This window comes from Erythrolamprus reginae, chromosome 3 (genome assembly GCF_031021105.1).
Source record: "Erythrolamprus reginae isolate rEryReg1 chromosome 3, rEryReg1.hap1, whole genome shotgun sequence".
NCBI lineage: Eukaryota > Metazoa > Chordata > Lepidosauria > Squamata > Dipsadidae > Erythrolamprus > Erythrolamprus reginae.
The window spans coordinates 98170622-98188890 of NC_091952.1; the positions used below are offsets into that span (position 1 = coordinate 98170622).

General features: G+C 38.0%; 1 protein-coding gene across 1 annotated transcript; it reads right to left on the reverse strand.

Moving 5' to 3' along the window:
• Window positions 1–586: 586 nt before the first annotated feature.
• On the reverse strand, window positions 587–17076 carry STX6 (syntaxin 6). The gene is made up of 8 exons (XM_070746280.1): window positions 16762–17076; window positions 12510–12679; window positions 11738–11832; window positions 10038–10100; window positions 8084–8206; window positions 7498–7604; window positions 5199–5293; window positions 587–4145 (listed from the first exon to the last, which is right to left on the reverse strand). The coding sequence occupies exons 1-8, from the start codon at window positions 16794–16796 to the stop codon at window positions 4069–4071; spliced, it is 765 nt and encodes a 254-aa protein (XP_070602381.1). The 5' UTR covers window positions 16797–17076; the 3' UTR covers window positions 587–4068.
• Between the last annotated feature and the right edge of the window lie 1193 nt (window positions 17077–18269).

Here is an 18269-nt window from a genome sequence, read left to right on the forward strand (position 1 = left end):
TCTGCAATGAAAAGGACTGAATGACACAATCACACCTGGAGTAAAAATCCTGTGAAAAATCTGTCCCTAGGGAGTTGATGTGAAAGAGGTTAGCACAAAGCCTGGAATGATGTCAGTCTTCCAATTTAGTAGTGCTTGCTGCAAGTTATCTTTAAATGACCTGGCACACAACCTGGAAATGAGTTCTTCTTTCTGAAGCACGTTGTCTTCCCCTCCACCCCCTGTACAATCCATTGTTCAACTCCAAACATAGAAAATTAAAACCACCGTTTTCTTCGGAGCGGGTCCATGTGTGCTGTCAGACTGGATGAACAGTTTGCATCCTCTGCCTGGAAGCACCTGGAGAAACGGAGCTTTGTCCTCCTGTAGAAGTGGCCTGGGGTGAAGACGCTTCTTGCTGTTTCCCAAGGCAGCACTTCTAGTCTCGTATCTCAAAATAGTCATTTCATGGAATTTAGTTCAAAACAAAAACCCAGCTTGTTCTGAAGTAGCAGCCGCGCCAGAATCGTCCAGATACACAAAGATAGCCTTTGTTATGGCGATACTGAAAAGGTAGCCATTCAAAGGAGGACATTCACACAGAGACTTTTGTTAGCTCAATGCTTTCCCTCTTTAGAGAAGTGTAAGGGAGTGGGGCAGAAGAGAGCATACAAGCATGATTTCAAGTCAAAACCCACAGTAATTCACACAAGCACAGCATTGCAGAATGATGGAGTGTCAGCACTCCCCTGGAAATATTAAGAGCTTAAGCATTACATTTTTTTTTTTTAAAAAGCATTAAAATATTCTGATGATACATGCTGCAGAATATTAAACACAGTTTTGAACTAAGTTCAATTCTTATATTGGCTAAAAGTGAGTGTGTAAACACACAGATAGTCCTCGACATATGGCTGATCATGTAACCACCATTCAAGGTTACCATGGCCTTGGAAAAGATGTTTAACAGCTTGTAAAGCATTTCCATCCATCATGAAATGCCGCGATGCCTCCCTGCGGTCACATGACCATATTTTGGGTACTTGGCAGCTGGTTCACATTTACCACCAGCTGCAGCATCCCATGGTCATGTGACCACAGTAGGCAATGTTTTGGGGCCAGTTTCCGGTATTTTTACACTGGGGAAAAAGTCAGATCAGTCACTGGTGTGTTGACTTATGGTCGCAATAGCTTAAGACCAAAATTCTGGTCCCAATTGTCGTAAGTTGAGGACTAGCTGTACATCTTTAAGTAATAGTTAAACAAGTACTCTTGGATTTTACACCCAATCCTATAAAACATTCAAGAGATCATGTCTAAAAGCATTGCTTTCCAAACAGATTTACTGCAACACATGGGCAATTGAGAATGAGAAATTAAAATTATGTGAGTGAAGGGGAAATTATGACAAATAAATAAAATACCAGACTTCCTCTCTTTAAAAAGTCTCCCCTAAAGCGAGTTTCCTTAAATGAGAACATTCTTCATGGCTGCTAGGGAAGCTTGACAATAGGTGTGCTATTTTGGTCCTGCAAGAATCCATATGATTGTTAGCTGGCAATGGAGGGGGAAGTTTTTAACTTAATTGGGATTTTTGCTGAACAGTATCATAGATACTCTTTTGATTTTATTTCTCTATTAATAGAGAAATTTGCATTCAAATGTCTCAATTGGCTTTCAAAATATCTTACTTTTTTTTTCAAGCTATAAATGCTATCTCATCTGTCTAAGATTAAACCAATGCTTTTCCACATTCGCAATCTTAAAATATATAGACTTCAACTCTCAGAACTCCCCAACCAAATTTGAATTTGGGGAATTGAATTCACAACTTAAAACTGATAAAGTTGAGAAACGATGATTTAAATTCTCAGCTCAGAATATTTCGTTGTTTCTACTGATAATTTCTGGGAGCAGAGATGATTAGGCAGCTATTCTGGATTAACCTCAATCAACTTCTGATGACCTCAGAAGTTGAATATGGACATCAACTAAACATCAGATTCTGGCTTCTTCACATGCTTCTGTACACCAGATCACTGAGAGATAGAAAACATGACCTGCAATGCTCCTAGCTGTAGACCCACACACATCATGATTTTAAGACTTTCACATTGGGAAATACATAGGGAGATAAAAAACCTCTCTCAATCAAATGCTGGAAGAAACGTATTTTCAATCCACTTTCCCCCACCAAAGTCTGTTTAGCAATCGCAATACAGAAAAAGAAGAACCCATGGGCTCTATGGACTCAGATAAAAATCTTCAGATAATTATGATCTTACAGATGTCATAATAGAAATGCAATATCCGAATCTCATTGTTGGTTGAGAACTGGGTGCAAATGAAACTGAGCTTTTGACAGCAATCATTGTACTGGGCCTTAACAACTTTTAGCATGGAGTTTCTTAACGGAAAAGGAGTGCATATGACACATATTAATGCGTAATTAAAGTAGCTTTGGAGGAAATCCAAAATCTGTACTCCCAGCAGAATAAGTATGAGGGAATCATCTAAAGCAGCAGAGTAGGCTTCCCACACATCCAAGTTAACAAAGAAATACACATTATCATCCAAAATAGTCCCCCTTTTTTGTCATCATGATGTCTGGACATAGCATCCCAAAATTTCATAACAGATACATTTTAGATAGTAAGTCATAAGCTTGTAGAGTTCAAGTAAACCGCCTTATGACAGAATCAATGGAAATGGAGCTTACTGTTACCAGACCATAGTGGGAAAATGTCCAGAGGTTAAGATCCAGGAGCAACCACTATCCTATTTATTAGACTGCAGTTAATTCCACCAAACTATCAACATAGTAAAATAATGGCAAAATATATTCTTTTGGAGTGCATTTTGCGACACACTTTGAAGTTCTGAAAACATTTAAGGGATTTGTGCAATTTTGTTTCCTTGTGTGCTTGTGCATCTAGGGGAGTCCATATTCTCCCCAAGATGTAAACACAAGACAGAAGGAAGAGGCACGTTGCCATTTCCTATTCCTGCATTTAAATCTTGACATCTATCCAGCAGAAGCATCTCTTAAATTAGCAGAACTCAAATATAAAGTTCTCTTTCCGAAAACTGATAATCAAAGCCACAAAATCACAATATTTTAGCAACCACAGTATGCCTACTGACTTTGTCTTTGTCTACCCTGCAGTAAAATTTGAGATTACAGGTCTGAAAAGTAGAGTCACTACAGCTGTCTGATGTACAACACAAACATGCACATATATTTTGATTACGGCACCGTATTATCCTGCTAGGACCCGTCTGCCTCCCTGAAGCAAAACTGAATTCCAGTCCAATGCCCAGACTTGCTATGACTCTTTTTGCCATTTCCCCTACTTTTCAGGAGTACTGAGTCTGACTTCAGCTAAGATTCAGGCCTGCAGCTTTCTGCGTGTAACGTTCTATTGTTCTATTTAACATTAGTTAACCTTACAACAGTGGGTGCAGAACTACATGCCCTTGACATTTTCAAGCGCACAATTCTGTTCTGGAGGAAAACAAATATTCACAGTATGAGTTCAGTGGCTGCTCTTACTGGCCATTTCCCTCCTTTAAAGATCCATGATTATTTGGCAGGAGTGGCTATGTAAAAAACATGTGAAAGGAATCTTGTAGATGGAATCGTTTCTGCAAGATCTGCTTGTTGTGTGAATCCACACATATACCTATACTTGTTTAAAATTGGTGAGAGTCCTGTTAAGCAGACAAAAGGCATCTGGTGGCTTATATCTGACATGATATGATGGAAATGATCCCACAGTGGTTTCTTTCAGTCTAAACCACCTGTCCCATAGTAGAGCAGGGTCCAACGCTTCAGCCCAGGGGAACAACCTCCAGTGTAAACAGTATCTGTCTGTGTGAATGGTCCATCTCTTCCTTGAGCAAGATAATGAGGATCGTGAGAAGAAGAACCATGAGGACAGAGAGTTATGTCACTGATAGCCATCCTCAGCAGAACACAGTATCAAACTCTCCTAAAGTGTTTTTGATAAGACTTTCCTTTGGTGGACAGGAACTGTGCTAAGATTTCTGCACAAAAGGAGCCCATAGAGGAATCCGAGCCCCAAACTATCACAGCACAAAAAACAGAATAAGCACCACCACAAGGATAACAAGGAGGATGATAATTGCACACCACTGTCTTCGATCTGCCAGTAAAAACAAAATCAAGAGGAAGAGAAATTAGTGGTATGTTTTCCAGAGAAACTAGCTCTTTTCACTGAGAACAGTGCTACAGTTAAATTTGGGGTGGGAGTGGAGGAGGGGGAGAGAGACAGCAATAAGATAAAGCATGGGGTTAAGGGAGACTTTTTGTAGAATAATTCACTTACACATTAGGATACATCAATCAATATGGTATGCAACATAAACAACTCATTCCTTGATATATCAATTCCCTGAATCAATGGCAGCATTTTAGCAGCATTTTTATTAGCTGTATTTTGTTTATTATACATTTTATACTGCCACTCATCTCACAGATGAAACTGAGCATCAATAATTAAAAAAGAGATTAATTTAGCACCTGACACTTTTGCCAAGCATGGAAGAATCGTATGTCCTTCAGAGCATATATCAAAGAGTGAATTGTATATGTCAACACATTAAAAACTATAAAAAACATTATCAACAAAATCTAAAAGCCTATAATGGATATCAACAATAAATCTAAATCCAGAAGGCAAGGCTTGGGCAAACCTATACAATTTATGTATGGTATGTATGTCTGATTAATAATGGGGTTTTTAAAATGTTTTTAAATTATTAGATTTGTTATGAATTGTTCTATTGTTGTGAGCCGCCCCGAGTCTACGGAGAGGGGCGGCATACAAATCTAATAAATAAATAAATAAATAAATAAATAAATAAATAAATAAATAAATAAACAAACAAACAAACAAACAAACAAACAAACTTAAACCTAGGACCCCCCCCTCCCCCCGGTGCTCTGAAGGAGACATACAGGTCTTCCATGCTTGGCAAAAGTGTCAGGTGCAAAATTATTCTCTTTTTTATTATTTTAATTTTTTAATATTTTTACTTTAAGGTTGCACTAGTTTTGTTTTCTCAGTGCACTTAGCAGATTTGAAACAAGTGGTTTGAGACACTCTACTGATATAGAGGCTATAGCTGCTGAATTAAGACTGTCTCGCCTTTCATGATGGAAAAAATGACATTTTGTTAGATTTCAGGCTACTTACCACTAGTCATATGGGATACTTTTGCGAGTTTCTTCATAACATTATCTAGTCGGGATTGGGTGCTGTCCACTTCATGAGAGAAGTCGTCTAACATGCTGCAAGCAGAGGAAGGAATAGGGGATTGATTATGCTTTGGACGTTCGTTGTTTCTTCACTAGCATTTTATAGCATCGCCTAACACTGTTCCTATGCTCATTACTGATATACTGTAATGGCATAAACATGAACTGACTGGAAGATGACTGAGGTCCCTATGATGCAATGGCCTATGCGTTGAAACTTCCCATAAGAAAAGTTAGCTAAGAGTTTGTTACAAAAAGTTTTACTTTTTGTAAAGTAGATATAATTTGGAAGTGTCTTGGAGTCTACCTTCCTCACGAGACCCGATTGTAGCTATTCTCCCTCTTTTTTCTCTTTCAGTCATTATCTTCCCCACAATTTTCCCTTCTTCATTTATTCAGTTTATCTCTCTCACACACAAAGTTCATATGATCTTTCACTTATATATACATTTTCTTATATCACAACCTTCCAAATCAATTATTACAAAAAGGCCCAACTAGAAATTACCTAAGACTTTCATCATTGTCTCCTACGATAACAGTATTTATTAGCAATGGTAACGATTTTAGCCATCTGTCTATTCATTACTATGGGGTAAGGTGTGTTCAAAAATATTTTGTCTTTCTGATGAATAAGAGCAACAAGGTAGGGATAATTTCAACTGGGAAATAATTTCTTAGGTCATATTAGCATCTTCCTATCCTATCCGTCAGGCATGGGGGAACTGAAACATCTTCCCCTGGGCATGTTTAATTTATATATGGTATGCTTGTGTGTATGTCTGTTAGTATATGGGGTCTTTTAAATCTTTTAATTTTAAATTTGTTAGATTATTTATGATTTGTTTCCACGTGTTGTGAGCCGCCCCGAGTCTTCGGAGAGGGGCGGCATACAAATCTAAGTAATAAATAAATAATAAATAATAAATAACTATTTTTATTTTCTAAAAAATCTTTATATACTTAATGTCTAATTTGGAAAAAACCTGGCATTACAAAAATACAAATTGAGGAGTAGTGTACGTTGTTTGTTTTCAAACATTTTCATATGAAATAGAAAAAGCAGCAATCTTATTTTTTAAGCTTAAAGTTAATTGGACAGTATTTGGAGAATCACAATAATGAAGTACTGAAACCCTTTAAGAAGCAAGCAATTTGATTGCTTGAGTGTATTTGTGATAAACAGCATCTATAGAAATAAAATAATTTATTATTCTAAATGGAAGATTCTGTTAGTAAATTCCCTGCTTTGTGCGAATTACTACTTTTCTATCAGTGTCTACCACATTGAATGGTACCTCTACCTAAGAATGCCTCTACTTAAGAACTTTTCTAGATAAGAACCGTATGTTCAAGATTTTTTTGCCTCTTCTTAAGAACCATTTTCTACTTAAGAACCCGAGCCCAAAAAAATTTCCTAGGAAATTTGAGAGAGGCAAGAAGGCCCTGCCAGTTTCCTGCCATTCCCCATGGGTTTTTCTCTCTGGTGCGGTTTTAAGCCTTAAAGTTTTGGATTTTTGGGGGGGTTCCCCTTCCCTCACCTTCTTCCTTCGGCAGCGACTGTCCTCTTCTTCCACTTCCTCCTCCCACCCAAATTCCGAGCTTCTTTTCTTTTCTAATGGGTTTGCACACATTGTTTGCTTTTACATTGATTCCTATGGGAAAAATTGCTTCTACTTACAAACTTGGTCACGGAACGAATTAAGTTCTTAAATAGAGGTACCACTGTAGTTTGAGTTCCATTTTTTCATTCCAAAATGTATTTTAATGCTGAAAGTTAAGCCAAAAATGACTTTGCTGCTGAAAGTTAAGCCAAAAATGACTTTGCTGCTGAAAGTTAAGCCAAAATGACTTTGCTTTTATGTTTTGGTTTGACAAAATGAGAATGCATGCTGCTGATTCCATTTCATAAATATACAAAGTAAATGAGACAAAATACTTAGCATTTCCAGGAAATGACAAATAATTTAAAACACTCAATTCTACATAAGGAAGCTAACCATTTCTAAGGCAATTTTTTTAGCCCAAACTCCACTGGGTGAGAAAATAATATTTACAAATTGCAACAAAGATACCATCATGCACATACTCAATAACTTTCTTTCTGACCCTCCCTATCCTAGGGATGATTGTTCATGAAGAAGTCAATACAGTAGTGGGATTTAGCTGCCAAGAAGGCTGCTGATAATAGTATATTTATATTATGTGCACAGGGATTCAATTTCCTCAATACTCACACAGCTTGCTCATCCAATTCCCCTCCAATGCGTTGGGACATATTCTTTAGTACTCCAATACTGCCAGAGACCAGCTCCAACTGTTCATCCTGCTGATCAACGATTAACTGGAACACAGAATAGAGTTGGATCAGGGGACAAGAAAGAGTTACATAGTTCAAATTATGCACTGAAAAGATCATTGGCTACAACTGCAAAATACTCTGGCCTCTTTAGTATCCAGATACTGCCTTGAAGAAAAAGTTCCAAATCGGGAGATTTATTACCATGCAACAGTATTGACATGGATGACAGAATGGATTTTATTAAGGAATCAAAGACTTTTTATCCTGGAAGGACACAACTTGCAGATAGGCTGGCACACATTTATACGGTAAGGGAGAAATAAAATACAGAGGTTTTTCCAGAAACATTATATTAGGAATTCATTATATTTAGTATGAGGAGAAATAAAAGGGAAATATTATATGAGCATACCCAGTTGGATATCCAGAAGCATTAACTCATCCAAACAGGGTAAATTAGCAGAACATACCACGATATAAAGATAATGGCATCTTTGCACAGACAGAAAGATCCAGACTACCTGTTGCTGTGCTTGCTGATCTTCAATGAAGTGTGAATTTGCAGACTGCAGTTCTCGATCCAAGCGGCTGTATTTATCCCCCCTGGAGCTCCAGCTATGAGTTCTACTTTCTCCCAGAAGCACCTGCAGAGGAAATACATGGTCAGTTTTTGCATGATGTTGAAACTGAAATCTTGCAGGATGTAGGTGCTGCTTTGTCCCCTCAAGATTTGATTTTAGATGGGCTAGTACTCAATCACAAATGATGTGATATTTGGGGCTTCTCCTGAATCCACTGGATTTGCAGGAAGAGAGTAAAGGTGAGGGGATCTCGGCTCAGCTTTGACTGATGCACTGGCTGAATCTTGAGTGGGAGGTCTCGGTGACCATAACTCAAGCTCTCACCACCTCTAGGTTATACTGCAACATGCTATAATAACTGTAGTCCGCAACTGGTGCAAAAGGTGGTGGCCCATATATTGACAAGTGAGAGTAATATCTACTATAGCTGCACAACAGAAACTGCGCTGGCTTTCAATTGGCTTCTTGGTACAATTCAAAGTGCTGCTTTTAAAATATCATGAAGCATTGACATAAAACATAAGATGCTTCCCTGGTATCTCTAGGAGTCTCTCCTTCAAGGAACATCATCCATATATTTCAAGGTGGTTTTTTAACATTCTCCTCATGTAAGAAACAGAAGAGAAACAGAAACAGTATTTCTCTATGCAGGCCCTTATCTTTGGAATAACATTTCCTAGAAATGATTTAATTAACCACCACCTAGCTTTCTTTTAGAAAGCCTTTAAGGTAGCATTGCTTAACAGAAAATTTGGCTTCAGTGTCAGGTATCAGTGGGGAGTGCTATTTGCTGGTTCACTGACACTTTTTAATCATTCTCAATATTGTGGGGTTGTGTATTTTTTTTGACTGTTGTATTCCATTCAGACTCTACTAAGAAGGATGGACTATTAATATTGTAAACAAACAAACAAATAAACCAACTCTTAAACTGTTTATTGCTTATTTTGATTGTATGTTTTTAATTTAGAAACCTCCAGACTATATATTGGATTATGGTGGCATGCAACAACTGTAAAGCACATGGACAAATACAACATTTAAATCTCATGACCCAGACTGATCTCATCATATTTCCAAAATCAGATTTTTAGGACTCAATAATTTTCTATTTTCAATACTGATGCTGCAGCTCAGTTTTCATGCAGGTTATTAAGAAACAATCTCCTTCTTTCTACAACAGCCAAAAAAGGAACAGTGGCGACAGAAAAAATGTACTAGTTTGAAACTAAGTAGTTAAAGACAGGCTGAACTATAGTGATGATAAATCACCAAGAAAAAACTGCTTATTTTAATCTACGTTTAAATGTTAACGTTGCTGTTTCACAGCTATGTCAGACTCAGAACAATGTGAACCTGCAAGATTTAGCTATTAATTTTCAGAAAAGCTTATTTATTAATTATTATATCTGAACAGTTTAACATGTACAATGTTTAAGAATAATATTCTGTTCATATAGCTTTAAAGAGTACACAAATAGTTGTCCATTCACTTGAAATCCAATCAGTGTTGAGCTATTAACATGTCCAGGAGAGGCTCAGGGAACTCACTGGCATTTCTTCCCTATAGCAAGACAAAGGTGGTGCTGCTGCCCCACACAAACTCATTTTCCACCAAAGCTGTGTCTATATTTGGAAATTCATGGTTTCTATCTTCAGCATCCCAACAATCACTTACTTGGGGGATTATCAATGTGAGCATAACAATAATTCCGTCCTTTCCATTAATTTAGGGAGGAAAAAATGAACTAAGTCAAGTATGCTTCCTGAACTAAGGGTACTTCCCTTTTAGGTGGGTGGCTAATATTATAACTAAACACCTAATACAAACACTCCAATCACAACTAACAAAATTGGCATCCAAGATACAAGGTAATCCAGTATCAATACTGACCTGCCTGTTTTTCTTTTCTGCCAGAGCTTGAACAGAAGTATTTGACATTTGATCCTTCATATCCTATTGTTTTTTTAAAAATAGTAAGTTAGTATAATTGACTGATACGGCAGTTCATTTACCATAAAATAATTTATGTGACAAATATAACCCAATTGTCTTTTTCTCGCTTTGTTTTCTTTGGGAATGTTTCAGTAACAAAAAGCCTTGTAAAGGTCGCAAATATTTTGAATTTTTTATTGGCCAAGTGTGATTGGACACACAAGGAATTTGTCTTGGTCCATATCTTCTCAGGGTACATAAAAGAAAAAAAATATGTTCGTCAAGAATCATAAAGTATAACACGTAATGATTAATAATGGAAGAATTTGGCCTTGGTGTACAAAGCAAAGCCAGAAATAGAATAAAAAATTAAAGATGAAATTCATAGAAAAGAGATAATACAGAAAATTTTTACAAAAGGAACCTTGAAATTGATATGTCTAAAGGTTTGATCATGGAACTTGATCAAGACATTCTTGTCAGTAAAGTTAAATGAACTCTAAAGACTATTTCTAATGCTAAAGCTGTAACTAAAGTCAATGAAATAGAAACAGAATTGTTCAAAATCTTACAACATGATAAAGATACAGATACAATACTACATACAATTAGTACAGGTAGTCCTTGACTTATAACTGGTTGCTTAGTGATTGATCAAAGTTATGACAAATTCCCCAAAAGGTTATTATGATCCAGTTCCAACGTGCTGCCAGCCACCACCAAGTCACTGCATTTGGGGCACTTGGAAATTGGCCTGTATTTATAGCCATTTGCAGTATCATACAACAACAGTTTACAACATTCAGTAACTGTTACAAAAACAGTTGAGCCAGGAAAACAAAGAACTAAGGGAAAGGAACTCAACCCCCTCCCTTCTTTTGAGTCTCTTTTTAATTTAAAGGAGAAAAGGGAAACACTCTCAGGCTTTCAAGATTCTGTTATTATGGCTTAAATCAATAAAGTAAAACACTAGCATTTCTTGTGGTATCTCTGTCCTGACAAGGCTTCTCAAAGGCCTCAAAGCCAGGTTAAAAAAAAGGTTGATGAAAAGCAAGCTGGCCAGTTATTATCACTGATACCTTTCGTTTACAAGAAATTGAAGGAGCAATCGCTATTAAAAACAATCTTGGAGAAATAATGTTCACGGCGACATAGAGTCAAATGACTAACCAATGAGCAAATCACCACAAATATGAGAACCCAGAAATATTTTTTTTAAAAAAATGCTTAAAGTAGGCAGCTTGAGAATTACTGTAATGTCACAATCTGGAGACCAAAATGTGCTCAAAAAATATCCATGTCTGGTATAAAGGCATTTTGCTTTTGGTATTTTCATGAATTCTGACTTCTAGTATTGAAGGAAGTGATGATTGCCATCACAAAAAATCAATTTTCTACATTTCTATTTTAATAAAATAAAATCCTGTTTTATTAAAATAGACATAAATATTGTAAGGTCTTTTAATGACTTGCCCTCAGAAGCATTGTAATGCATGACCAGAATTATATTTTTGTTCATGAACAGCAATTTTGAAAGATACCTTCATTTTCCACTTAATTTAATGATGAATTAGAAACTGTTTATGCTCTAATAAATAGATAGAACATTTTTGTGTTATATCATAATGTTGACTCCTCAAGAAATATAAGCAACTTACCCTGACCACTTGCCGAGTGCTTGTGATGAAGGCTTTTCTCACACCGAGTTCTGTGGCATCAAGGTTGAATTTCCGAGGATTTGCTTCAACAATGCGTTTAGAATAATCAGTTAAGGGATTGCATTTCAAATACAATTTTTACTTATATATTTTCATGAAACCTTTAAAAGTTAATAGTGCCAGTACACAAGGAAAAACTATTCTATCGCATTTTCAGAACTGCTATGGTTTTATGTCTTGCTTTCTTTTTCCCCGTTTTGTGAGATCCGTGGCTAAAACCATCATCAACAATGCTACAGAATTCAATTCTGATTGTCTTTTGCTGGCTAGGTACTTCTTAGAGACACATTAAATGTATCTTCCTCTAACAATGTTCCATTTGTGATTACAAACTGTATAAAGAAAAGCAGACATATATATAACAACTTTACACCCTGTAAATGTACAAAGCTGTCCACTTATAGTGTATGTCTTATATTTTTATAAAGGAGAGTAGTTATATATTTTTTGGTTCAACAACTGCTCCAAAAGATGTTAGGTGAGAACTTTTGTTTATTATTTATTATATTTATTAATATAAATATCATATATTTATTAATTCTATGTCTATATATCTATCTATAATTCTATATCTATATATATTATTATACATACATATTATATTATAATATAAATATATTATAAATATTATTTATTAATTTTATGAAAAAAAAACATTTGGTTCCTTGCCTAGATACTATGTGAATTTATTCATCCCAAGAAAAAAAGATATTAATTGTTTCATCTAAATCTTCAAGATCCCACTCAATACTCCTTAAGTTGTTCCTTAGCTCATTTGTGGTCCAGTCAATTTCTTCTCTTGTAGCTGTTGATGGATCTTGCAGGAGTTCTGTCCATCTCTGGAACAGCCCTTGAGCAGTATTCACTGCTTTCTGAACTTCCCTGGAAGTGAAAGAGGGAGGAAAATCCTCATGAGTATTCACATAGAAGCAGGGGTGGGCTACTGCCTGGACTGGGGAGTGGCAGGAAACGCAGTGGGGTAGCAAAAATGGAGCTCCACCCCAGAACACCCAATTTGCACGGAAAGATGTTGAAAGAAAATGCATAAGCCACGCCCACAGCATGGTAGTGAAAATTTTGGTAGCCTTCTGGTGGGCCCAGTAGGTTCATGTTTCGCCCTCCCCAGGCTCCAAAGGTTTCCCTGGAGTCCGGAGAAGGGAAAACACCCTCCCCCACCCCCGGAGGCTCTCTGGAAGCCAAAACGTCCTCCCAGAGCCTCTGTGCAAGCCAAAAAAAGGGCTGGCTAGCACATACATGCACATTGAAGCTGAACTAGGGCAATGGCTCATGTGCCAGCAGATATGGCTCCACGTGCCACCTGTGGCACCCGCGCCATAGTTTCACCATCATTGATCTAGAGCAGGGGTAGGAAAAGTTGGCTCTTCTATGACTTGTGGACTTCAATTCCCAGAATTCCTGAGCTAGCATGATGGGCTCAGGAATTCTGGGAGTTGAAGTCCACAAGTCATAGAAGAGCCAACTTTGCCTACCCCTGATCTAGAGGAATGCCAAGAAAGGACTTTAATTCTGGAAGAAATTCTGAGAACATGCAAAACCGAAAAGATGGCTCAAAACTTGGCACTATTAAATACTCTCATCAATCTCAATTTATCTTGGTTGCAGGAAAAATAAAGAAACAGTAAAGGATGTCTTTTTCTCCCATCAACAAAATAGACTTTTCTCACACATATCCTTCTTTATGTCTTTGACTACAGAAACCTTAGTAACAAATTAGAAAAAAGGCTTCTTCAAACAGTTTATAACACAGGGCTTTCAGTTCCACAAGGACTCATTCAAAATTAGCAAAATGTTCCAAGAATGCCACTTACACAGTAGGCTATGGCAGTTATGCACACACTGTAATGAATTTGGCATGTGAAATAAGTAAACAAGATACAGTATCTTTTAGTAACAAAATGATAGTGCATTCAATATGGAACAATAATAGCATTTCACAACCAATTATAACTTTCCCAAATACAGCTGAACATAAAACAAATCACTAATTACTATATTTTACTGCGCCATAAAAAATTCCACCTGAAAAATATTATTCAACTGGAAATTAATACATAATTTCAAAATATGGGCAGAGAAAGTAGCATTTTCTGAATTAGGTAAATTTGAAGAGGCAATAAAACATGTTAACTGTATATTTATACTATGACATTATCAAGTTCATAGAATGCGCAGCATGTTAGGGTATATGTGAAGCACATCCTTTACTTCAGCAGAAAAAACTGCTTTATTTCATGAGAGGGAAGATTATGGTGCTTAGATGACATGAACATTCTACCAAATATTATTTCTCTTATTATATTCTTGCACATAAGCTTTTGATTAGCTTTCCCTCAATCTAATGCCTTTCAGACGTGATAGATTATAATGTTTATTATTCCCAACCAACACCCTGATGTTGGCTGGGGATGGTGAGGGCTGCTATCCAACAAATCTGGAGAGGATCAGGTCAAGAAAGCTTAATATAGTAACAGAAAATAGAAATATTTGAAAGGTTGATTAAAACAGAACAATAGGCAATCTTTCTGCCTATTCACATTTAATGCACTCTAAATGCACCTATATTACTTTCTTACAGTAGCTTGTATGAATGCTTCAGCTATAACAGCATCCTAGGGCAAAAATATTTAGATGTATATTTAAATATACAGTGGTACTTCTACTTACGAACTTAATTCATTCCGTGACCAGGTTTGTAAGTAGAAAAGTTTGTAAGAAGAAGCAGTTTTCCCCATAGGAATCAATGTAAAAGCAAATAATGCGTGCAAACCCATCCCAAAAGTCACCCCTTTTGCCTTGCGCCGCTGGGAATCCCCGCCTCCGGACTTCCGTTGCCGGCCAAGGCGCCTGTCCTTTTGCTGCTGGGATTCCCCTGAGCCTCCCCTCGCTGGGATTCAAAGTGACAAAAGTGGAGGTGCTTTGGCTGGCAATGTCTTGGGTTCATAAGGAGAAAATGGTTCATAAGTAGAGACAAAAAAACCTTAAACACTGGGTTCGTATCTTGAAAAGTTTGTCAGTAGAGGCGTTCGTAAGTAGAGGTACCACTGTACACTGCTCAAAAAAATAAGGGGAACGCTTAAACAACACAATATAACTCCAAGTAAATCAAACTTCAGTGAAATCAAACTGTCCACTTAGGAAGCAACACTGATTGACAATCAATTTCACATGCTGTTGTGCACATTCAACTTTGTACAGAACAAAGTATTCAACAATATTTCATTCATTCAGATCTAGGATGTGTTATTTGAGTCTTCCCTTTATTTTTTTGAGCAGTATACAGTATATGCATTAAAGTTGTTTATGTACATACTATTGCAAACGATCAGGATATTAAAGTATCTTGCTTGGCAAATGGAAAGCTCATAATCCTGGCCTAAAAACAACATTGTAGCACAATGACCAGTAACAATGCTCAGAAGCCACACAATGTGGTAGGATGAGAACAAGAGAAATAGTGGAATTATGATATAGACACAGGAGCATGATTTTCTTTCTGGGAGTTAAGGGAGATTTGGGAGGAGGTGCAGTGGTTATTTTTAATTCTCTTAAATCAATTTATACATTACAGCGCGGCATTCTGAAATACTGTCTCCAAGTACAGTACTGCCATTTAGCTATTATCTCTAATGGATACTTGCTAAAACTTTCTTGCATATGTCCAACAGCTTTCTTTAGGAAAATTAACTGCTGTTATCAAACCGAATAAAATAACTCGACATGTCCTGGATGAACTATTACCCAGTTTAACTGACAGAACTCACCCATTTAGATTATCCCACCCCCCCACCAGTTCCCACCATTCCATTTCCTTGTTTAAATCACCTTTAGGAGAGTACGTATACACACACCTCCACGCTTCCCAATGCAGTCTAACAGATCAAGGAAAACAGAGCCATCCACTGCCCCCCCTCCCCTCCATCTCCCTGTAGGATTTTGGCTGCCACTGCTGCAGACAAATTTGTGGCTGTAACTTTATCCAGGGGTTTGCCAGATGGAAATGGGAAGTTGGCTTAGCCAGGACCAAGGTTGATCAGATGGCATACCATCAAGATCCGTCCATAAATGGTATGTATGATATGTGGGATTCAATTGGTTTTTAGATTTTTTTTTAGAGCTTTTAATATTATTTATATGTTTTAATATTTGAAGAAGAAGAGATAGATAGATAGATAGATAGATAGATAGATAGATAGATAGATAGATAGATAGATAGATAAGTTTGCTTCTGCCAAGGGAGCTAATCCACCTGAAAGAAAGTGATACCTTATCCAAACCTACTTTCTAATTTTAATATTATTTATATGTTTTAATATTTGTTGTGAGCCGCCTAGACTCCCTCGGGAGATGGGCGGCGTACAAAAAGAGAGAAAGAGAGAGACAGACAGAAAGAAAGAAAGAGATAGACAGACAGACAGAAAGATAGATAGAAGATACATGATAGATAGTTTGCATCTGCCAAGGGAGCTAATCCACCTGAAAGAAAGTGACACCTTATCCAACCCTACTTTCTAGATTGCTTTTGTTTATGTTCATACATGTTTTGTACAAAACCAACCAACCAACAAAACAAGGAAACCAACAAGCCTGCCTGTGCCATTTTTACAACATTCTCCCACCCTCCTGCTAACAAACCGCAACATTTACACCGCAACCATATAACAAAACGTGGAAATGGGGGGGGGGAGGACCCCAGGGCGCAGAAGACGATCCTGTTCAAGAACGAGGAGGGAGGGGAAGAAAGGAAGAACCCTCCGAGAAATCAGAACAATGGGTTCGGGTCCAGAAGTGGCACCATTTCAAAGAAGAGGAGGGGATTTTTCTCCGGCTAAGACGGGCTGACCATGCCAGGGAGGACTAGGCCGGGAATGCCACCCACCCACACACCCTGGCAAGGCCTCCTCTTCCTCCTCCCCCGACCTCCCCTTTGCGGGCTGTCCACCCACCCTTTCACCACAAAGAAGGGGTCCTCCATGGACATGACGACGCCTGGCGCCCGTCGCCGGGTGCGGGCTTGGCTCCAAGTTGGTCCCCCACGCCGTGCCGAGAGCTTCCCAGGTTGGGCCGCCCGTTCCCTTCCGACTCGGCTTGCAACCCTCCGCTCGCCCTTTCCCCACCCACTACGGGCTGGAGGGGCAGCAGCAGCAACAGCCCTCCGCCCCGCTAGCTCTTCTTTCCCACTCGGCGGGTTTCAGCAGTCCTTGCCCGGAGGAACAGCCCCCTCCCCGTTCACGTGAGAAGACAACAGCGACACTCCCCATTGGATCAGAAGGACGTCCACCTCGCCCCACGTGATGAGGTAACAGGGGAAGCCCCGCCTTCCTGTCTGAGAGCGTGGCCAAATCAGATGCGCCGGGGGAAAGGAGGGACTTTGTCAATAGTATAGGGGAGGAGGGGGCTCTTGTTTTCATTTCAGTTGATGGAGGTGGGCAGGCTTCTGAAAGTTCTTTTTCTAAAGGGATTGTTGCATGCAACAACAACAACCTTACTTATCCAACCCTGCTTTCTACTTTGCTTTTATTTATGTTTATACCAATACCCGCTATCTTGTACATGTTTCAACTAACTGACAGACTAAATAAATAAATCCCACCTGTGCAATTTTTACAACATCACCTCCCTCCTCACTAAAATAGTAGTTGTCTTGCAACAACAAAAATAATAACGTTCCCTCACCACTGTCAAACTATTTACTATTAATTATTAGTCTTCACATCATTCCTATCACCCATCATCTCCCATTTATGACTGTATGATTGTAACTTGTTGATTGTATCTACGATTTGTGTTAATATTGATTGTTTCCTGATTGCTTAGTTGTACCTTATGACAACCATTAAATGTTGTACCTCATAATTCTTGACAAATGTATCCTTTCTTTTACGTACACTGAGAGCATATGCACAGAGTCAAATTCCTTGTGTGTCCAATCACACTTGGCCAATGAGAAATTCCTATTCTATTCTATTCTATCCTATCCTATCCTAATAATAATTAATAATTTATTAGATTTATATGCCGCCCCTCTCCGAAGGCTTGGAGCAGCAATCCTATCCTATCCTATCCTGGCCATCGGAACTTCAAGGCTATGGATGAAACATGTAACCTTCGGGGCACTTTGTACCATGTCTAAGAATTTTACAGCACATCATTTTTACAACACAAACATATCAAAGAATTGCAGCTTCCTGCAATAACTCCATCAGAACTGCAAAAAACTGCACTACTTGGAACATCATATATTTTAAGAAGATACTTGGTTGAGACCTAGGATGTTGACAGCAACCCCTGTCAACCATTACCACCAATCAATGATATATGGGACACATTTATTTATAAATGTTCAGTTGACTGAGTTTCATGTTTAATGAATAAAAGAGGTAATCATCATCATCCATCAAACATCCGGATCTGCCTATCCCAGGTCCTTGGTAAGGATTCTATGGGTAGACAA